General features: G+C 40.5%; 1 protein-coding gene across 8 annotated transcripts in view; it reads left to right on the forward strand.

Moving 5' to 3' along the window:
• The window catches only part of mib2 (MIB E3 ubiquitin protein ligase 2), a 41,553-nt gene that overhangs the window by 12,236 nt on the left and 5,800 nt on the right, over positions 1 to 23,517 (forward strand). For 3 of the 8 annotated variants that reach the window (XM_047591691.1, XM_047591700.1, XM_047591678.1), the window contains exons 2-15: positions 2,313 to 2,711; positions 3,627 to 3,798; positions 10,321 to 10,427; positions 11,648 to 11,842; positions 12,692 to 12,834; positions 13,169 to 13,276; positions 13,390 to 13,494; positions 14,084 to 14,246; positions 14,826 to 14,959; positions 16,150 to 16,298; positions 16,817 to 16,973; positions 17,812 to 17,966; positions 22,789 to 22,915; positions 23,029 to 23,289. In XM_047591691.1, the coding sequence (XP_047447647.1) occupies positions 2,489 to 2,711; positions 3,627 to 3,798; positions 10,321 to 10,427; positions 11,648 to 11,842; positions 12,692 to 12,834; positions 13,169 to 13,276; positions 13,390 to 13,494; positions 14,084 to 14,246; positions 14,826 to 14,959; positions 16,150 to 16,298; positions 16,817 to 16,973; positions 17,812 to 17,966; positions 22,789 to 22,915; positions 23,029 to 23,289 (2,199 nt within the window). In that variant the 5' untranslated portion in view covers positions 2,313 to 2,488. Of the gene's footprint in view, positions 1 to 2,312; positions 2,712 to 3,626; positions 3,799 to 9,447; positions 9,789 to 10,320; positions 10,428 to 11,647; positions 11,843 to 12,691; positions 12,835 to 13,168; positions 13,277 to 13,389; positions 13,495 to 14,083; positions 14,247 to 14,825; positions 14,960 to 16,149; positions 16,299 to 16,816; positions 16,974 to 17,811; positions 17,967 to 22,788; positions 22,916 to 23,028; positions 23,290 to 23,517 lie in introns of those variants that run through there. The other 5 variants (XM_047591709.1, XM_047591719.1, XM_047591687.1 and 2 more) reach the window with 4 other exon arrangements.

Below are 23,517 nucleotides of genomic sequence, written 5' to 3' on the forward strand. Positions count from 1 at the left end.
CATCTACATGAATGCTGGGCACTGTGTGAAAACCGTCCAGTGCCCCTGGCAGCTCCTCCATGTGCATGGTGAAATATTAGAGGACAGAGGTATTATTTCAGTGAAAAAAAGAGGCTAAGCTGTCATTTTGGGCAGAAATTGAGTGTAAGCAGCCTGCTCTCTCTCCTTTGATCCCCTACATCCCATATGTTTTCATTCCTAAGCAGATGCCAGTAATGCCAAAGTGACAATGTAATCTTGATAAGCGTGCAACTGTAATCTCAGCTGCTTACAGACATCTGTCCATTTAATATTGAAAGTTTTTTTTAGTGAACACTGACTGAACTGTAAACTTACTGGCTTCCTATTTAAAACATGTTGGAAACTCCAAATAACAGGGGGTGTTTGGTAAGCATAAGCATATTTTCACACAAATAAGGATAAACTTTAAAATGGCATTCACAAGTTGGGCATTTCCTGTCTGCACCACTGTTTGTAGCTCATTTGCTAAATGTTGTGTGACAGTGAAATCTCTTCGTTGTCCTTGTGACTCCTTGTGTCCTTTAAGTTAATCGTCATTGTAAACAGGGAAATGGTGGATTAGCAACACAATCTGCTCTGGATTGTGGTTGGATCAAACTTTTGACACGCATGGCACTTGACTTCACATTGTCTTGATCCTTGTTTTGAGTTACACATCCCCCAGTACTGATGCTGTTACTGGTACTTATCCTTGGGTCTGTCATACAAAAATGTAAAAATAATTATTAGGTTTAGGGTCATAAACGCTCTCAACACTAATGGTTATCTCTAGGCTTCTTAAAAATGTTGGAACACTGACCTCAGGTGACATATTAGTGAAAGTTTATGTTACAGTCATATGTCAACATTGGACTCAAAAAGTCATGTTTCCATAACTCCACCACAATGTGTAAGTCTTCTATTCGATTGTGATGTTTGATGTTAATACATAGACTACCCCCTGTGACGTCAACCATTTAAGTAAAAATCAATAGCAAACAGTTTTTTTGAAATTGCATGTTTTAGGAAAGAAGCATAAATACAGGCTGGCAGTCACAATGCACTCTCTGTTGGCACCACACAAGGAGGAATAATATCATGTTCTTTAGACTTACACAAATGTAGTTTTCAATTTCTACAAACTCTTTATTGAATGACTGAACACACAAATAATATTGCATTAAAAAACGGCAATACTTTAAATCTGAATAAAATCTTTTTGTACTGGTTGAGATGGACAGTGTATGTAATTCTATGTAATTAATGTATGTAATTAGGTGCCTGCTCATGATCATGCTCTTCAGCAAAAGTGCCTTTCGCTATCGCTGACTCAAGCTTCCACATGTGCTAAAAATGCTGGTTGGTTTTAGTATCACTTCTTGTCTCTATCACCCAGCAGCATTCGTTTAAACCACTGGTGCCGTCAGTCAGTGGTTATGTGAAATGTACTTTTGTTGAAGGAGACTCTAGTCTTGCAGATTTTTCAGGCCGACCTGTACACATGAATAGAGATAGACTGAGGGACTTTTGCACTTTTGGCATTTTTGTTTTTTGCTGTTGTTGCGTTGAGTGACTGCCAGTTGTGGGTGTTCATCTCTCCTTGAAGAATGTGAGAACAAACTTTTTGTTAAGAATTCCAGGCTAGAGGAATGTGTGTGAGATGTCCCTTGTGATTAACCTTTTGTTTTGGCAGCCACAGTTTCAAAAGGTTCAACTTGTTGGTCGAATGGTTCATCATATAGGCTGCAGCACAGCTATGACCTGGACTCAAAGTTTTTTTTCTCTGTTTCTGTCTATTTTTAATCATTTAAAAATGGGTTGGTTTTGTTCTTTTGTAGGACATTCACCCTATGTATTTACAGCGTGCACCCTGTGGTTGCTAGTTCAGATTAGGTTGAGGTTAAGGGAATGAACAGGGCCAATGGCTGGATGTAAGTGTGAATGTGTGCGTGTGTGTGTGTGTGTGCGTGTTTGTGTCAGGTCAGGGCTTGATTAGCGCAGCAGGGCATAGCATTTGTGTCCAGCTGCTCTCTCCAGAAGTGTGCCATGACACACAGCAAGGCCTCCAGTGAATGATCCAGCAGCAAAAAGAAAAACTGCTCTGAAATTAATGAGACATATGGCGTGTAGCTTTATGAGCCCCTTAGCAGCCACTGACAGACACATGGTGAAACAGCACACAGGTTGTGTGATGTACTTGTTTGAAAGTAGTGGAATGGATCCAAAAGGTCACACTTTTTAGAGCATTTTCGCTTTGTAAAACCCACTGATGTACTTAATTTGTTTTGTATTTCCATTTTTCTTCACTGCAGTTACCCCTGATCTGTTCCCAGAAACACCTCTGGTGCCATCCCTGCCGGCGATATCGTCGGCGCGAACCGGCTCTGCACCTCACAAGACCCGGAGGCGCAGCAGCAGCGGAGTTGACAGCGTTGCCAGGCCCCGGCCATTGCCCTCACCCTGTAGGCCAGGCACCAACAGAGGCAGCATGGAGGTGGGCATGCGTGTGGTGCGTGGCCTAGACTGGAAATGGGGAAACCAGGATGATGGTGAGGGCCATGTGGGCACTGTGGTGGAGATCGGGCGGCAGGGCAGCACTACCACCCCAGACAAGACGGTGGTGGTGCAGTGGGACAGCGGCACGCGGACCAACTACCGCACTGGCTACCAGGGTGCCTTTGACCTGCTGCTCTATGATAATGCTCAAATAGGTAAGGCTCAAAACTACATCATTCTGAATCAGTTAGGACAGGGGCTTGTAACATTTTTTAGTACTCGCACAAGTAGTTTCACTCTAAGACCTCCAATATGCTGGGTACATTAAAGAAGATTTATTAAACTAAATTAATACAAATTCACTGATGTTGAACAACTATTACTAAATAAAATGACGAGGAGCTGCGAGGTAAGTGCAAATGATTGTTGTTATACTTTTAATGAAAAAAATAACTTAGTCATGTTTATGTTCCATTAGTTTGCTCTCATCCTTTAATGCTGCGTCATGGCAATTTGGAAGCTTTTGAAGATATGTCAGCTGGAGAACTATCATGGCCTAATCAGACACAACTGTTGACAGCTCTGTCTGATGGTCACACAGTTTACACATCTGTTTAAAACATTTGACTAAACGTGATATTTTTCATTGGCATGTGTCATGCTGTCTTCACAAAGTCCATTTTGAATTCTTAAAGTGAAAATCCTTTGTCATTGTCAGCCATGCAGCTCTATTTTGGACTTGAATGACACACATTAATGCAGGACTCATTAGCATTTTGCTCCATTTAAAGTGACATTTTTCTGCCTCAGTAGCTTGCCCTTCAATTAATGGAGCGAAAGAAGAGGAGGGGAAGATATGAGGAGCCGAGAGGGGGTGGTATTTTTGTCATGCTGTTTGTGGCTCAGTTCTTGCACATTTCATGATATTAGCCACTGTAATAAGTAAGATGAGAACATGACATATGCCTTGAACATTTCAGTGCCTTGGATATGGGTATAGATAGTAGTGTGGTACTTGATATAAATATCTTAACAAGCGTTGCAGAAACATTTGCAACAAGAACAGAAACCTTGGGTAAGTTGAATTAATGATTCCTCTCACTTTTCTTCTACCTCTTCTTCTGCTGAAGGGGTGCGTCACTCCAATATCATCTGTGACAGCTGCAAGAAGCATGGCATCATGGGAATGCGATGGAAGTGCAAGGTGTGCTTCGACTACGACCTGTGCACCCAGTGTTACATGAACAACAAGCACGACCTGAGCCACGCTTTTGAACGTTACGAGACGGCACACTCCCAGCCGTGAGTACTGCAGGCTCCCTGCACATCTGATCCTTGGTTCAGTTCCTCTTATGGTGACGTCTGTTACAATGGCTTTTCTGCATCATGCAGATTGACTCATAGTAAGACGGACATTATTATTATAAGTTATTATTAGTTTCCTCCTATTAGTTGTCGGAGTAACTTTGTGTTGCATTGTGTGTTCCTTTTAGCTGTATTTCATAAACAAATGTGTCTACATAACAGACCATTTAACACTTTTATTTTCATTTTCGGTGGTTAAACTAAAACATAACTGAAAGTAGGTTATTAGCATGTTAATATTAAAGCAGAGAATCTTTAGTTGAGCCTAAAGCCATGCTGAGTAGAGTCACTGTCTCTGGTCACTAAACACAAATGTTGCTTTATTTTTAAAGGCTTGGAGTGATCCAAGAGAGAACAAAAGGCTCCTTGATGCTTTTACTTCATTTTGTCTTCACCAAACATTTGACCAAGGTTACAAATAACAACAATCTAAATTAAAATGTAGAATATATGCTGAGATAATCAATCCATTCTGTAAAATAGCAGGAAGTAGCGAAAGAAATGTCACAATATATTGAAACCAAATCAATGTGAATATGTATAACTCAAAGATATATTTAGTTAATGATTACATAACACAAAGCAAAGAAGCTGTAACAGTTTGTTGTCAATAAATCCTTTCAGTAGCCAGTATTCTCTATGGTTGCTGTAGGATACACCTTATTTCTCTCTGTCAGTCCATTCTAGCTAACACATGCTGCTGTCAGCCATAGCTGTATGTTATACACATAATTAAGAAAAATCTGATTTTTGAATGGATGTTCTTAAATATACTGCAGAGCATTTTTTTTAACTACATCCCACATGCACTGCAATTACATTACTGGCACTAACACAATGAGATTATCTTCAAAAGCAGATCTTTCACTTGATGTTGTTTCAAGTCAGTTTAGGTAAACCACACTAGCCTGGCTCTGGATAAATGTTTAGTGATCTGATTTCAAGTGTCCTGTGTATCCAGATTTACTGGAGTGAGCGCTCCCTTCAGAATCCACTCTTCTGCATCAGTTCACAGTAAAGCTCCAAACGGCTTCAGGCACTGTCTGAATGTCAGCTGGATGGCCTGTTCTCATTTTAACGAGGTGATATGTATGACCCAGATTTCCACTATAGTTTAGCCTGGTCCAGGTCCAACAATGTTGCATCTATTTTTCTGGGTCTGCTGTCCAGTGAATGCTGTAAATATGTGTGTGAATCATGAACCATATAACTCTTTTCCATTTGATTAAATCTTCAGGTTTAGGTTTATTTTTCTTCAAAAGCTTAATGACAAATAAGATGAGTCAGAATACTGTATTTATGTAGTTGTTATGTTCAGATTATTTTAAATGTTATTCAAATCTTAATTTTTAGTATGTAATTTGGTCATGACTTGAATCTATCACCAGGCTTTTTTTTTTAACTACCCTCCTGCTTTGATCTTACTAAAGCCTTGTTTTAGATCTGGCTTGGTATCTGCTTGTTATTGGGGCATTGATTGTGAGGGTGTAAATGGAGCAGCGCTGCAATTGCAGATTTGAGCTTAAAGTGTAACCTGGCCTTTGCAGGGATCATTTAGCATTCTGACAGTAGTTGGAATCTCATTTCGTCTCCCACCTCAGTTTCTCTTCAGAAGCATTGATTGGTCATTGCGTCCCGATTGTTGTTTAGCTCTACTGTGTCCTTCATAAAGATAGTGTTATTTTTCTTAGAACAAACAGCTTTCTGCAACCTTCCAAATAAGTAAAAGAATAAAAATAAAAAGGTCACTGCTTCCATCTGTTAACACTGCAGAACTAATGGCTCACACTCACTGACAGGTCATTTTTCATTGTATTTGGTTTGGGGGAACATACTTTATTAACAAAGAAGATAATAATACAGCTATTGCCTTAATTCCTGTACAATTGTGATACATACCATTTGAGTGAAATGAGGCTAAACTAAAAGCTAAAAAAGTAAACAGATTTCCTGTTTCATCTAGTGTAATCCCAACTCCAAAAGGCACCTACATACTGTAAGTAGCATTTATACTGGAGGAGATTGTGTCCAGGGTTTGTGTGGCACTGATGGAGATGAAGGTTTTATAGGTTTAAAAGATGAAGGTCAGGTACCTTCATGTTTTCTGTCACATTTTATTAATGCCCCTTCAAAATATTCATGCCCCTTTTAATTAGTTTCACTAATGTGTGTGATATTTAGAAAATGGACATTCACGAAATTCGTCTGCAGCTCTTGCGAATGGCTTGACGCCACTGATGGCACACTGTCCATTATGACTCTCAGGGAGACGACTTTCATAGAGTGTGAAACATGAATGGGAAAATGATGTCCGTGAGTGGCATAAAACGCTGTGACTCAGCCAAAGTCAGTCAGACGGCCCTGATGTGAATTAAATCTCCAGCAGCACTGCTCAGAGCTTTTGTAGCCAACATTCAGGACTTTGTTCACCACTTCCAGGACTTTTAGAGTAAGCTCATATTGAAAGTACATGATGAGATGACCCATTTTGGGTATTTTTGATATTTTACTGTATTTTTTAACATTGTATAACGTGGTAAGCTCAGTTTGTTAAAGTTTTGCTAAGGTTATTTTCTCAAAACTAGTTTTGGATTTGATACATTTAACACAAAAACTATGTCCTCTTCCACCTGGATGAATGTAGTTGACAGAGCGTGCTGTCTGCTAATTCCAGTGTCCCTGGACAAATCATTGAACTCCCAGTTACTTTGGTTCATTGTTGTGTGAGCATGTTTTAATGGGAGAATTAAAAACATTGTGAAGTGCGTTGTAGAATCACTAGGATTATAAAGGGGTATATAAACAATTTCCCATGTATCTAATTCTATATATCTATATACATTAAATTAACTTGTCCTTACAGCTGAGACATAATTTTCCATGACAAGATATTGTTTACCTAAAGCTTAATTAATTCTTATAATCACTGTATTAGTAAATTGTAGTATGACATATATAAGTGTGATGACATACAATACATGCATAAAAGAAACTTTTATTATCGCAAGCTGCTATTTTATTTCCATAAGGGAATGAACAGTGTTTTATATTTAGTTAGTACAACAGTGAACTTGAGAAATATAAATATTTACAGCTGTTTGACGACAGCTGAAATTAAAGAGAGGTTTGAGCTTTTAGGAAACACATTTTGATCAAGTATTTCATATGAGTGAACAAACTGAGTTTTCACTGTGGTGTAAGATTGGACTCATATTTCAGCTTGTCTGCAAAGATGAAGAAACTTGTTAATGCACATTGACAAAGGCAGCTGTGATAAATCTAAAGAGATATAATTCACGATGCCCTGCACATCATGTTAGTTTGATGCATTTTTAACTCTCAGACTTTGCCCTTTCTCCTAATCTTTTTTGTTAAGGATATCTCTGTATAATCTGAGGGAAAACTTGAGTTGTCACTGCCGCCAAATGCTGGTACACAGAGGACATCTAGGAGAACATCACATGAGAGTCACTTCTGTTCTCACTGCATTAATGAAACAGACAAATAGATGGGTGCTGTCAAACACAGTGCTTCTTTATTTCCACATCACATTGACCCATATTACACTGACAGCATTTCAAAGGGCTAATTTATGATTTGGCAGTCATGGGACACATTGGTATTTGCCTGGAAAGTCAAATTTAGCTTGGTTTCATAATTTGTGCCACTGCACGCAGTGCCAGCAGTCATCTATGTGAGGAGACAGAAGTTTGGTCTTAGTACAATTGAGAGGGACTCCTTTCATGTGGGCCAAACATGTGTGAAGGTTTAAGCTGATCTATTTATAGTTTATGGACATGGCGTTGACAAAAACTTTATTAGTATCCTGAGGGGACAATGGGAAGTGGTAAACCCTACAAGATGCTGCAGCAGCACACACTGGAGCAGTGCCATTGCAGACATGCCGTGAGATCCGTGAGATCCGTGAGATCCGAACCTCATGTACTGTTCCATTGTAATTACAGCAGGTTTAACTGGATTAGCATGCTACCATTTTCAGTAGTGGGGATTACTATGTTAACATTGTCAACTTCCTAGCACACATGTATTAGATAACAGGTGTGGGAAATTAATCAGATGAGGCCGCAGTAACATGTGCTGTCCTCAAGGCTTTAAGCCCTATATGGCTAAGTCTGTACATAGAAGCGTTGCTTTATTTCACTCTGTTATGGTTGATTAAAAAAGACTGAAGTAATGCTTCCTGCTTATATGGACATTTAGGAAATTTCTTTCATTACACATTGTTTTAAATAACCCACAGAGTATTTTTGTGTGTGAGTGTTTTGTATCATATGCTAATCAGTACATATACATAGATGTGTGCGCATGTGCTGACGGTGTTTACGACAGCATATGCGTTTCTTATATGTTTACAAGGAGATAGTTGGTATGCAGTTGGTTAATCGGCTCTTCAGCACACAAACAACACACACCTCCGGGGAACCTATTGCCCTAATCCTTCCATTGCACGTCAATCTGCGTTCCCCCACCTGACCTCCTCGACTCTCCAACCTGTCATCAGGTTTGAGGTACATCCAAACTGTCCTTGTCACTGCCCCGCAGGGCTTTCCACTTTCTAATAAATTTACATTTTGGAAGCTTTAGTAAGTCTCATAGCATTTCATTTAATTAAAATAAACACTTAAGTCACTATCTCTGAATCACTGAATGAGATAACACTATGGTGAAAGTATTGCAGCACTGAAGTATTTTCATCATTATGAACTGGGTGTCTGTGATGGTTCAGAGATTGCTGAATATTTCCTACTGCTGCAGCTTCACATTAAAAACTATTGCACATGAACACAAGTTGACTGTTATTATGAGGTAGTCACAGGAAAAGCAGTGTGTTCAACTTTGTACTTATTGCGAGCGATCATTAAAAATGATGCATCTAAAACACAGAACAGTAATTTTTCAAGTAGTAATGAAGCAAGACAGAGCAGCCAGAGTGAGCATTTAGAAGAAGAGTTATATTTCAAAAATTCCATGACCTGTCGCATTAAATGGGATTCAACAAATTCAACTAGACTGTATCCTACGTTTGTGTTTATTTCACAGTAAAAAGAGGGCCGCCTTACTTTGAGATGTCACTCACTTTGTTTTTCCTTGAGAATATCCATTTGAAGTTGGTTTGTTTGGTCAGTTTGTGTGTTCCACTTCTTTGTGCTCACCATTAGGTGACTGTCGAACCAGCTTTTGTGTCAGTAGGTGTAGGTCTCTTGTCCTGATCCTGTCTGGGAGCAGAGGTAACATTTGGTCAAGCAGGATTAAAAATCCTGATCCCTGGAATCAGTCACTTCCAAGAACGGAAAAACAAACACTGAGGTCATGTTTGTCTATTATGACACGGGGACATCTGTCAATTTACATTATCTCTACCTTCAAAATAATCTTAGTTTTAGGAAAAGTTTTTCATGAGATACTTTTACTGTCATAAACAGGGCTACTTGTGTTTCAGCCAGTCCAGTCTGCCTGAATTTAGATGCACACACACTATAACATGCCAGCATGTGCGTGATCTGTGATTTGCCCTGAGGTGCCCTGCTTTCTGATAGCTCTGCTGTCTGGGATTAGGCTCAAAGCTATGTGCTCGGATACACACCATTCTCCAGACCTGTCCACGCTCAGTGTACACTGAGATTGCTGTTTCCTGTGGTAGCGTCCAGGAACCCGAAACCTGAAAATCTGGCTTGAGACGGGGATGAAGTTAGTCAAGGCTAACTTGGAGCAAAACCCCAGCACTAGGGAGACTGGTGGGAACAGCCCTCACAGGGCTCTTTTTCTCTTCATTACCTTGGATTTTAAATGATTTGGAGTAGATACAAGAAGCTGTGTGATTGAAATGAAAGCTGGAGTTTGATCTCGTCAAGAATGGGAATAGGCAGCTCCTTTGCACCAAGATCTGATCAAATCTTTACCATAAGGTATGTCTGGCTTTGAAGATACATATCATCATTTGCAGTTAAGGGTGTTGATCAGTGTGATAATGGATTGATGTACCCTCCTCAGATTTTGTGGTTAGTTGTTCTCAGTCCCTGAATTCCTGACAAAAACAGTTTTGTCTCAAGTGTGATATCTTTCTTGACCACTTAGAATAGAACAGACAACTTTCAGCTTTGATGGTTTTGATGTTTTTGGTATGTTCCAGCATTAGATCAATGTCAGTGCCCCATCATATTATTTGTGTTGTGTTGCACAAATAAATGATACAAACAGATAGCATTGCACTAATAAAAGATATGTTTTATTTCCAAATCATTATTAATGCATATTGGTGTGAATATATTTGCTTAGTTTTTTGTCTTTTTGTGCATTTTTGTGCTCTGTCTTGACCCAGATACAAAACTGAAACAAGGCAGACCTAAGACAGACCTTCCCTGTCTGTACATGTTTGGAATTATAATGAAGACAGGATATGTTTTAATAAGGTTAACATGCTCCATGCTCTTATCACAGAGTGAGCTTGGCACCGAGGCAGAACCTCCCACGGATCATCCTCAAAGGAATCTTCCAGGGGGTTAAAGTGGTTCGTGGACCAGACTGGGACTGGGGCAACCAAGACGGTGAGTGTGGAATGAGAGGGGAACTGTTAATACCAATGACCTGGCACTGCCAACTCATCAAACTTCTTGAAACTTCTTCAAAGTGTTTCACTATCCACAACCCATAATAACATTCCATACTCACACCTCATTAACCTGCAAAATGTTGTGTTAGTATGCGTCTGTGTGCACTTATATTGCCAGTGACTCATCCAAGTCTGTCTCACAGATGTGCCTGCCTTTTTGTGTCCGTGTGTGTCTTTATTGAGTCCTTGTTTTATAACGACTATATTCCTTGCATTCTTTCTCCATCCCCGCTTAGTGGCTTAAACTGAGAAGCTCCTTCACTTAAAGTCTGTGGTATGAGTTTTGAGAAAGTAGAGACTGGAGAAGTTCTATGACTTTGTGGCTTCTCTGAATGTATACAGTTTTACATTATGAGTGTTTTTTTCATTCAGATGCAAACTGCAATGTTTGAAAGAGTTTAGTAGAAAACAATCCACCTGAGTGGGCTAAATTCAAATCCTTGAATGTCCCCTTTAGAGAAAGAGGGAATGTGTTTTTATGTCTGCTGTGTGGGGTCAATGTAAGAATAGCAGTGCTCCCTTTTCTTGTCCAGAGCGAATGAGTCAAAATGTCCTTCTGGTGTCTTTGAAATCAGCACCCTGGGGTTTGGTTAAGTCACTCATCAGGCTTAAATGGTGTGTGCAGTAAGTGCATCCAGGACTCTGAGCATGCTCGGAATCCCTCAGCTCACCATGTCATCGTATGGGTCACTGGTTAACGTGGTGTGGCTATGCACCGAAGCAGCTTGACAACATTTATGGCCTAACAAGAGTTGTCTAACAACATGTTGCGTAGGTCTCTGCTCTAACAATGGGGCTTTAAAATGTTGATTGTTAAATGTTGATTTTTCTATTTGTAATATTACTCAAAAAGGGGAAATAGCAGATTGATTCTTTAAAAATCGTGACTGTAGAAAATGAATGACAAGTGAATGACACATGGCAGCTTATGTTCCTACAGGGAAAATGTTCTCACACATCTGTCTGTCGTCTTAATTTTACATGAATAATCTGATTTTCACACTTTCTGTTCATCAAACACATCACAATCTTCTCTCCAATGGTTTCTTTATTTAATGGCCTGACTCTCCTTTCACTGACTCTTTCGACCCAGTTTCCCACAAACTGATGCTTTATTGTTTCTTGCATATTTTGTGTGCATTTATGTGTGTGTAGGTGGGGAGGGTAAGGTTGGGAAGGTAGTGGACATTCGCGGCTGGGACACAGAGTCTGGTCGCAGCGTGGCCAGTGTGACCTGGTCAAATGGCACCACCAATGTCTATCGAATGGGACACAAGGGCAAGGTAGACCTGAAATATGTGTCAGATGGCCAAGGAGGTTTCTATTACAAAGATCACCTACCTAAACTAGGTAAGAGATGTCTCTCTTTTACATTGTGCATTCTTTAGACTTATAAGTTATGCTTTTTTTTGTTCCTCAACAACAGACAAAGATGCTAATTAGATGTAAAATCATATAAATCTTAACTTTGACATTAAGTGGGAATATGTTGATCAAAACCTTGTTAGGTGACAGTTCTACTAAGCTGACTCAGAACGCAGGAATTTTCCACTGATGTATCCCCTGATCTAAGCCCTCTCTAATCAGACAGTACCAGGATTCATCCCAAATTTTCTGGTATTGTTTACAAATCCTTTTAAAACTCTCGCAGATTCAGCAGGGCCACCCCTGAATTTAAAATGGCTATTATTACAACAGTGTCATGAAAAAAAACTAGGACACAGAGCAGCTGACAGTGTGATCAGGTAACAGTGAACATTCTAGCCAGTGAAGCTAATGTTAGCTAGCATAGCATTTGTTACTACCATCTCAGCTCCACTTCACACTAAAGAACAGACTCCCTAACCACATTTACCCAAACATTTTGTCATCCACACTTCTTTAGCCTTCCACTTTCCTTTCTCACTTCAAAGTAGTACAAAGTTACAGCAAGTTATTGCACCACAGTGCCCGATGTTTTCACATCCTCTTCATCCTTTTCTACATTTTTAAAACTCCTGCGGTCTGAGCTTAACATTAAAAAGCTATTCATGGACCTATTCATTTTGTAGTTATTGAGGATACTTTGTCATGACATATCTAAACATAACCCTGATGCTCTAAATATGGTTATCAGTTGAATATATGGACATACAGATATTAACTCAAACTTGAAACTTGGAAAATAAACGTTTTCTATGCTAATACCTGTGTATCCAGGAGAGCACGCAGAACTGCAGCGTCAGGAGAGTGCAGACGGCCACTCATTCCAGCAGGGCGACAAAGTCAAATGTCTCTTGGAGGTGGACATCCTGCGACAGATGCAGGAGGGCCACGGAGGGTGGAACCCCAAAATGGCAGAGGTATTCATACATTTAACAATAGACAGCTTTACATTACTTCCTAATGAGTTCTTATAGGTTGTGAAAGTACAAAGTGCTCTTTGTGTTTTTACAGTGAGCTACTGTACACATATGGATGCCTTATATTTGAAATAATTACAGTCTCACAGTCACAACCCATGTACCTCTAGAGTCTGGCATACTGAGTATTTATAAAAGTGGTTCAGATGGATGCTGCATCAGAGTGAAAGAGACCAGAGCATCCACCTCTTAAATCAAATCTGCTCAAGGGAACATTTAGGTCCCATCCATGCGGAGGGTGACCCAGTGTGTAACAGCATTTTTATGTTTGCAGTACATTTGCCGGATTGGGACTGTTCACAGAATCACTGACCGAGGAGATGTCAGAGTCCAGTACAGTAACAACATCCGTTGGACTTTCCATCCAGGGGCGCTCACAAAGGTACTTAGGACACAAAGGACTTATAGATTCAACTAGACCACCTTAAATTACATTATACAAGAAGGATTTGGTTTTAAGATTGTAGTGACTGTTAATAATTTGTCTGTCTCTAGGTGAATACGTTTGGGGTTGGTGAACTTGTAAGAGTGTTGGAGGACATGGAGAGCGTGAAGAGACTGCAGGCTGGCCATGGAGAGTGGACAGACAGCATGACTCCTGTACGCCCATTTAGCCTGATAATGAGCGATAACCTGATAATGCTAACTCTGCATGGCATTTTAACATCAGTTATGAATGAACCTCTTCTCTGTGCTTGTCTAACAGGTTCTTATGACTTGGAATAAACAGCCAATGATGAAAGATAACTAATTATTTATTCTAATGAAAGCATGGCATTACATGTAGGCAAAAGTGCATAATAACATTTTGGGTTTGGAATTGTAATACGGGGGTCTTGGCTTTGGACTGTGTCTGAATGTGCGACTTGACTTGACTTTCATACCTAGAATCTGAACCCGTCTTCAGGTTGTTTCATGTCTGTGTGCATGATGTCACTTAGGTAAAGCCTCGATTTGGGAGACATCTATGTGAATTAAGACTGACCTACTTCATAGAAATTGGGCGTTCAGGAACTCATCAAGTTTTGTGACGTTTCTTCAAATGTGCCCTTGTTATTTACCTGAAATTAAAGTGGGGCAGAAACCGGACCTGAAAAATAGTTCCTGGATGACATGTTTAATTGTCCCTTTCAACCTTTTCCTCACCTATTTATCCCACATCCACCTTACTTAATGCTTTTTTTCATAGGTGCTTGGCCAGGTTGGGAAGGTGTTGAAAGTGTACGCGGATGGTGACCTACGGGTGGCATTTGGAGGCCAGACGTGGACATTCAACCCAGCGTGTCTCTCGGTCCAGCCTGTGGAGGTGGATGCTAACCTCATGACAGCCGAGAACCCCAACGAATCTGGAAGTAAGGCCTCTGCCGGGACGAGAGGGCTCATCTCTAACGCTCCAGCTCCAGCTTTACCTCCTCCGTGCATTAATTCGTCCTCCCCTGCCCTCATTTCAGCGCTTTCTCTGCTATGCATGCTTTCTCATACTGGCTGCAACTGTGACATCAATCAGTGTTTTCAGCGATATGTGAACAAGGTTTCCATTTCTTGAAGTGTTCTTCTTTTTAGCATGTCATGATCCTGCATGTTGACAGCCACACCATGTCAGAAGTTCTCAGGAGTCTCTTCATCATGTCAAAATCTTCTCTGTTGTTTTCACCTCAGTGAATGGGAGGCTGACAACAGAGTGATAAGAGTGTGTGTGTGTGAATGTGCGCTTGGTCAGAATTCACTGCATGGAGGGGCATTTTGACTCATTCCTGTGGTTTTGTTCACTTACGTTTGACAAATTCATTAACCGGTGTGGCTTCTTCGTCCTTCTACAAGACTTGCCTGGTGTTACTAATGGGCTGAAAAAGCTAATTTAATCTCCGTTGTCTGTCCCCCTTTCTCAACCTACTCCCTTTCTCCCTTCTCGTGACTATGTCTCTGTTCAGGTACTGTCATATCTGTGCTGGAGAAGCTGCTGTCTCAGTCCACGGAGCAGGACAATCCCACTCGGCTGGTCATTGAGGCAGCACACGGCAGTGCCAACAAAGTGCGGGAGCTGGTGCAGAAGTATCCTGACAAGGTTAGTGCAGCACTCCGTCTCTTTGCTGCAGTCCACTGTCTGTTCCAAGAGCTCTTTCCACCAGGGCACCAAGAATGGGGGTGGGGGCTTTTAAAGGCCAGACTGATTTATTCAGCCAGATGGCAAAGCTAAACACTGATATTTACAACTCTGTCTGATAAAGTTTTCAGCTTCTATCCTTAAAGTTATTAAATTAATTTTTTATTTATTATATATACTGAACATTACAATATGGTACATTAAATATATTGCTAGACAAAATGTTCTTGGGATCTCCAGAGACTCTCCAGTTTAAATGATTTAATACACAAAGAAATCAAGAAATGTGCTTTTCATTTTTGATTTAGGTTATCCACATTCTCGTTCTTATTTCTACCCATTCTAATAAAAAAAATTCAGTTCTATTCAGTTTGTACGTAGCGTAATACTGTACTGGGGCCAAGACCTCGCAAGATTGCAGAGAGAAACACAAACCCCCTCTTATTAGTGCTCTGTGATGACAAAACCAGACTCCAAGTGGATGGTTGTCTGCTGCAACAGGTTCAGGTGAGAGTAGAGCAGAGAGTGAAATCAATAAATGATCATGTCTTACAAGTTTATGTCCAGAATTGTTTGAGACACTCTGAGACTGACAAAATTGGAGAACCAATGACTGCGTAGAGGAGTTTTAAATAATAGAGTGAGTTGTTAGCAGGTTGTAAGCCCTCCATCATTTCCTTTTCTTGTTACCAGAATTCCGTGACTGTTAAGATTTCAGCCTTCCAGATATTCTGTGAAGTCATGAAGGAAATTTTCAATGCAAATGATTTCAGAAATTTCTGAAAATGATGCCATACACATTCATGTGTAATTGCCCACAGTTGCCAAAAAGTCTCTGGTTACCTTTGAACATTTATACATTGGCATCTTATGTATAATATATTATACATAATGTATAATATATTCTGAGATGTACTTCGTCTTTATAATTAATGAGGAAAGTAAATGATTATTATTCAAAGTATTTATTTGTTGTTGTGAGCTACTCTGTGATGACTACTGTACTTATGAGATTATGTGTATCAAGTGTGTGACGTACATGTTGGCTGCTCATGAACAGATTATATCCAGCCAGTCTATGTTCAGCTCTGTTAGTGTTCAGTCCACCATCACCTCTGATGAATCTTCAACGGTGTCTCTACTCCTGGCAGGTGGATATCAAGAACCAGGGCAAGACAGCGCTGCAGGTTGCGGCTCACCAAGGCCACATGGAGGTGGTGAAGGCCCTGCTGCAGGCCAACAGCTCGATTGAGGTCAAAGACGAAGATGGAGACGCAGCATTGCACTACACTGCCTTTGGGTGAGCGCACACAGTTTTTCTTCACATGCACTCTATGTGTAGACAATCTACAGTAGATGGAGTTACATCAAGAGCAGCTTTAGTGTTCCCAAACAATCTTGTGACTGACAGGTTTAGGCCAAAGTTCTGTCGTCTCTTTACTAGTAAGGTGATAATCGGTTTACGGAAGTGTTGCTTAAGTCCGCCATATATTCTTCTCTCACCCCAATCTCATGTGCTCAGGAAGTTGGCATCAGATAAGACCAATTTAGAGATTAAAATAGTTTATAATGCCTCTTTCACGTCTTGCAGCAGTGGCTGAATATGCAAACAAAATTAAGAGGTTTAAAAATAAGTATTTGTGTAAGTTAGCAATGAACATTTGAGGTTTGAGTAGCTCTTGGTAGGTTTCTAAAATTGTTTCGAGTATATATTTGGACAATCTTAATACTCAAAAATCAAAAAGAGTCAGGCTTCGTTTGTGTGTGTGTGTTTTTTTGTTTGTTTTTTTGCGTGACAAATTTCTTTTGTTGGTTTAGTAATCAGGCAGAGATTGCACGGTTGCTGTTGAGTAAGGGGGCAAACGTCAACCTCCTCAACAACTCAATGTGCACTGCACTCCACATCGCTGTCAACAAGGGCTTCACTGACGTAGTGCGGGTGCTGACCGAACATTCGGCTGACGTCAATCTCCAGGTGAGAGGCTGTGGTATGCTTAATCCTGCACATTGACCATCCGTCGCAAATCCTTACAAGGGCAACATGTTGACATTTTGCCAATGTAACAGTTATATTTTTATTTCAATTGTTATCATCTGGACTGATTCTGAAATCCAATATATTCAAAAACACATTTCTATAGCTGCTACATCCATTTATCGGGCATTCAGTCTTATTACTGCTTTGTTTCAACAATATGTTTTAATATAATTTTATAAGTTGCTTGACACTTAACATCCCTCTCACTATTCAGACTTGATTAAGCTTCTTGCCACTGAAAGGAGTCCGACCACTGACTGGTTGTTTGGGCTGCCAAAAAGTCAACTTCGCTGGCTTTTGTTATAATTATAAGCAACTCGCAGATTGCTCTGTCAAGCAGATGTAAACAAATGCTTATGGTATTAGATTGTGACCCTGCGTCACTCCAACCCTCAGCTTCATTAAAGCGATTTAGTGTATCCTTTTAGAGCATTTTTCAGATGGTCCAACACGCCTGAAACCAACCCCAGAACTCACTAACTCATTAGTTTCTGCTTGAATAATGTGGTCCCTCTGCTAAAATCATGCCAGTCTAGATTTTGTTTGTGTGCGGTGGTGCTAGATTCTTTTTTTTTTCTTTTTTACCTAAAATCACAGTAAAAACCTGTTATATTTACTGATCATCAAATTATTTAATGTAGAAGATTTTAGTAGATTTTCAGTGGTTTGTGGAGCTGTAAGTGTTCTTCTACGGAGATACTTTCTGACAGTAGTTTTGCAGCCTATGCCTCACTCACTCTGCCCTATATCAAATATTGCCTCCTCTCTCTGTCAGGATTCATACGGGGACACGCCGCTCCATGACGCCATTGCTAAAGATTTCCGTAATATCATTGAGATCCTTGTCGTGGTGCCCAACATTGACTTCACCCAGCAGAACCACAGAGGCTTCAACCTGCTGCACCACGCTGCTTTGAAAGGAAACAAACTGTGAGTAGAAACTCATAGTAGGCATTTGCCCACATGCTCCAGAGAAGTAAAATTAGGAACTGATCCTGAATCATAGTGCTAAAACATGTCTTGACTTTGTATGTGGTGTGAGAAATTAGGCGTTTTCTGAAGGACACACAGATGGGGATTTTTTTTTTGCACTTGACAATTAGTGGCATTAGAGGAACAGCATCTCATGGTGCTGACTCAGACTGTCTGCCTTATGCTTGACAGTTTTAAGATTGCGAAATGTTCCAAATACTGCTTAGCATAATTAGTGATGGGTTAAAAGAGGTAATAGAACAAGGCAGCACTACTTCTGAGTTCTGTTTTTAATCATTTATATTTTGAGACACTAGAGTAATTTCCATCCCCTTCACCCCACTCAGTCGTCTAGTTTAAAGGCACGTATCCTTTGTGAGCGCTGCAAATGGTGATTATGGGCACGTGTGTGTGAGTGTGTAGTGGTATCTCTCCTTGTGGACTCAAATGAGGATTCAAAGGTCGACTCACTGCGCTATCCGTTACAGAAAGAGAGCTCATCTCCCACACAGCTTCTGCTGCTGTCAGCAGGCTGGCAGTCAATATCAAGTAAAAATGCAACAACATTATCTTTTTGCATCGTGTCTCCCCATGCACACACTTGTCCTCCAAATGTTTCCCATTTATTGTTGTAATTTCACAGCAGTGCAGATTTGGAAGGACATGCTTGTTTAACGTAGCCAAAGCTTTTAGGACTTTAGATCATGTCACTGTTGTGTAACAGAGCTTATTGAAATAGAGGGACCGTTTCTTAAAACTTCATTCCTCCCGAAAAGGCTCCAGGTATTCCATTCCTTCCGGAAACACACTAATAGGAATTTAGTTAAAGATCAACTTAGCCATTTTGTTCCACAATGAGGTGCTTTTCTGACACCTGCCACAAAGGCTCCATTGTCTGTGTGTTAGTTTTCCACTGGTTGACACTGAAGGTTCTTAATCAAAGCTGAGCTTTGATGTGGCACCATCCAGGCAGGCAGAAAGACAGACGATGACTAAGTTATAAAGTTTGATCGAGGCGTGAAACAGCTGTTATTGCTGCCTCCTTTTTAATGCACCAGTGTCCTCCTCTGTCTGTGTTGCATCACATGGAGCTCACACACACGTTGAATAGTCTGGAAATGTAGTCTACAGTAAATTATGTCACGATTTACCTCTTGCATATTATGACTCAGATATCTAGTACTTTGAATCATTCTCTATGATTTGTGCACAGATATGATATTAAAAGTTTATGTATATGGTGCAGCATCAGATTTTGTTCAGAGGTTGTCATCAGTCTAATGTCTATTATTTTAAACGGTAACACTGATTAATTGCAGTAACATTCTTCAAAATTGTCCTTTAACAAGTGATTAATTGCAACTGCCCTAATTCTGTCAAGCAAAACTCTTCTGAGTTATTTAAAACATAATGATTTGTAGCAGCTTTGAAATATGCAAAAACTGGGGAAGGCGTGCTACAATCAAGAAAATATGACTGAAAGATGAGAGAGTGACTTCTTCAGATTAGTTGCTGCTCTGGAGTGCATCAAGTGGCAGTGAAGTTCCTGTCTCTTTGGGGATTTTATGACCTCAGGTGAACTTTCCCTCCCAAAGTATATATATATATATTTAAAAAAAAAGTATGTAATGGAAAATTGTCCCTGACTCTTTTTGGAGCAGTGCCATGAAAGAAATCAAGTAAGAATGAAAACCACCAGCATCACCATAAATTCCTGCCCTGAAGCACTGCCATTTCATTCAAGGTTTTAATTAGAGACTTATTAAGTGCATCTTGTGTAATTTGATGGATAATGGATAATAATATCCTGGAAATTTATATTCCAAAGGTTGAGATCCCTGTTTCTGTCATCAGTTGTGATTTTCAGGCTCATTGCATGAGTAGAGCTTTGTTATTTGCCTGTATAATCTCTACCATGTACTTCTGTGCCAGTTTATTAATTATGGAACAGATCTAGTCAAATCATCTTTCTCATCAGAGGAAAGCTTTGAAGTGCAAAATTCTGACCTCCAAACTTAACCTCCCAGCAAACTACATTTCCTTATTGTTCCAACGGACCAAGCCCTGCAAGCTCATATTGACCTTGAGCATAATCCTGCATTAAATATAATTTCAGGACAGCCCCGCAAAGTGTCGTCAGCAGAGATGGGGGAAAAAAAACTTGGCAAATGAGAGAGGAAAGGAACAGGAGTGGAGGCTGCAATCATTTAATAAATGTCTGATCTGTTCTGGCAAGTGTCATATGTGCAGTTCTGGGAGTTTAGGTTGCTCTCCCCAGCATTCATTTAGCCTGACATCGACAGCTGCACTAAATGTACAGACACAGGATTTAGGATCAACTTGCTTCACCAGTTCATTCATATATCATCATCAGCAGGTCTGCACCACACTAATACAGACCAGTCACTGTGTTTTGAAGGTGCCCAGACTTTAGATTAAGGGTGACTTTGAACTTTGTCGATTAAAGATGAACATCATTTTTAAATCTATACATATACAGGCTTCTGACTCATTAATAGTACATCCAGTTTCTGCTTACCATTAACCACATCGCTGTTTTGCTTTGTTTGGTAAATTGGCGAGTTTTACTGTCCTGTGTTTGAAAAGTGCAGACTATCTGTAAAGAGTTTCTGAAAGCAGCTGCGACCCTTTTTGAGACAGAAGGACAGGAATGTTTTGTTTATTAGGGTATTTATTTATTGTGAGGAAATGGAAAAAGAGGGGTAGGGGCCAAGTTCAAAAACAGTCCTGGGAAAGAAAAGAAATGAGGCCTGTTGCCAGATTTCAGTTTGACACAAGACGCCAGTGGATGCACAGGGTGGTTAATGTGTTTACTGTATTTACTTTATAAAGAAGGGCTACTTGGCTCAGTTTCTTTCTCTTTCCTGCAGATTTGCTCCCTCCATAGCTTTGTTTTCTCTTCACTTTAACCACATCCCTTTAGGTTATTGACATTTTCCTTCTGTTCTTTCTAACTTATCTACAAAGCTTATTGTAAAATGGAATCAGATCAACTGTCAATGAACCCGTAGTTGTATATTGCATGTTCTTCTTTTACCTTGTTCTGATTGTTAAGTTACACACAGGCATAATGAAAACTCCTAACTATAACCAAGTGATAGCTTCACTCGTCAAGGAAAACACTGCCAGCATGTCTGAGATGGCCTCTGGCTGGTTGTATGTGGCAGCATGGGTTGTTTAAAACTGCCTGAAAACGTCTGAATATTCATGAACACACAGGAGTAACGATTATGGACACGAAGCAGAGCAGGGAGGCGTGGTGGAAACAGAGGTGACACAACTGTCTGTTAAGTGTGAGCTTTAGGTTACCAAAGGTAGTCAGGAACTATACAACCCTCTATCAGCTCCTCAACCACACACATGCAGACACACACACAGATCTGCATTGCAGGTACTGATAACCTCTAACACAGTGTCTTCCCAGCAGCCTTCAACCTTTTAAACACGTGTATGTATGACTGTGTATGTATGTATTAAAAGGTTATAGACGTCTACTGCTATGGAAATGGTTGGTGTTAGTTGTAATATGTTAGTTGTCATATTTAAACTGTCCTTGTTACACTAATGCCACAATCATTACAGTTGAGCCACTAGTATGCAACAGTAATAAAAGCATTAGGATTTGTAACATAAGATTTAAGACTTTCCTTATTTTACTGCTTCTAGAAATTAAATTATGGTCATTACAATTTGGATTTTCAAAGTAAAAATATATTGAAATATATTGTTATTTTAAAGTTTATACTTATGTTCTACTGCAAAGTAGTAAAAAGACAAATCAATACATGCAGACACACAATAATCTGAATCATTTTTGGAAACGGCAAGCCTCCCCTATGTGCTGTCTCTCCGGCTGCTTTCAGTTGACAGTTTGCTGTTAAACAAACAGACACCAGTATCATATATCAGCATGAGCCTTTTGTTTCCAAGCTTTCACATCTGACTGAGCTAACGTTCAGATTGACCTAACATCCACGTAAAGTTGGGTTCGTGGCACACGGAGCATCCGTGGTGACATGGCAGCTCTCTGCGCGCTAGCTAAGGCTGTCAACTTCAATTCCACGCGTCATAAAGCAGACTCGGCAACAGAGCAGAGGACAACACAACAGCCCAGCCTCCGACTGCAGCATCAGCCGGCTGCATGAAACGCACAAAAAGGTCTCACTTAACCAAACTTCTTCTTTGTTCTTAAACCTCATATTCAAGAAAACGTGCTGTGTTTGACTTAACCAGATGGATGACAATGAGGAAAGTGTCTGACCTTGAAAGCATTGATGGCGTCAGCTGTGTCGGGCGTTGAGCTGTGAGGTGCTGATCGAGGTGTTGGTGATATTCGGTCCATGTTGTAGCACACTGGCCTGAATACTGAATGTGGTGAAGAGCTTTCTTGTCAGATTGTTATCAGCTTGTTAGCGGCTCTACAACATCTGCGTCCCCGTCCAAGTTCATGTTGAGTACTGAGACGCGGGATAATATTAGCTTCCTACTCAGACAGGTCCATGCTCTGTGCATGTTGTTGTCACTTTTGTACATAATGATATCCTTAAATATGAATGTCGGTCAGTGTGTGCTCATTACATCATAAAAGGGTTTTTCTTTTTTGTTAATAGACACATTCAGCTGCCTGTAATGGGTTTAACTGGGTTTAAGTACAAAGCCCCGTGCCAACTGTTATTGATATAACTGTTCTTAATGTAAGCCGTGAGCTGTTAGGAGTGTTGTGGCTAATTTAGTCTTGTGTCTTTTGTGCTAACCATAGAGCCACAGAAAAGATCCTGGCCAGAGCGCGACAGCTGGTGGATGTCAAAAAGGAGGACGGCTTCTCCGCATTGCATCTGGCTGCCCTCAACAACCACAGAGACGTCGCAGAGATCCTCATCAAGGAGGTGAGCTGGAAACAGGACCAAATCAGAGTCCATTAAAAAGGTTTTCACACATCGGCTTGTTATGCAACCACCGTTTTCAGGTTTTCTGTAATACCTTTCATTTTAATCCACAGGGACGCTGTGACATCAACATCCGCAACAACCGCAACCAGACGCCGCTGCAGCTGGCCGTGACACAGGGCCACACCGAACTGGTGCAGCTGCTGGTGGCAGAGGGAGCCGACGTCAACATGGAGGACGAGGACGGTGAAACGGCCATGCACGTGGCCCTCCTCCGCCCACAGCTGGCCAACATTGTGCTCAGCCCCTCCGTGGGAACCAGCAGCACTGAGGAGGGCAGCGAGGGATGCTCGTCCACGTCGCTCTACTGCAGGGTAAGAACTCACAGGGAGGCTATAGGGGAGGTGGCATGTAGGACAGCACAATTTTACTGTTGACCCCAGGAGATGTGTTTACCTACACTAATAATCAACTGCAAATACTTGGAATTTAAAAGCAATAGATATGATGTGACTTTGAGAGAGACAGCTTCGATTACAAAAGACAGGATGATATAATGGGTACATAAAAAAGACAAGAGGGTAAATAAAAGCTAAATAGAT

Source organism: Mugil cephalus, chromosome 1 (assembly GCF_022458985.1).
Source record: "Mugil cephalus isolate CIBA_MC_2020 chromosome 1, CIBA_Mcephalus_1.1, whole genome shotgun sequence".
Classification (NCBI taxonomy): Eukaryota; Metazoa; Chordata; class Actinopteri; order Mugiliformes; family Mugilidae; genus Mugil; species Mugil cephalus.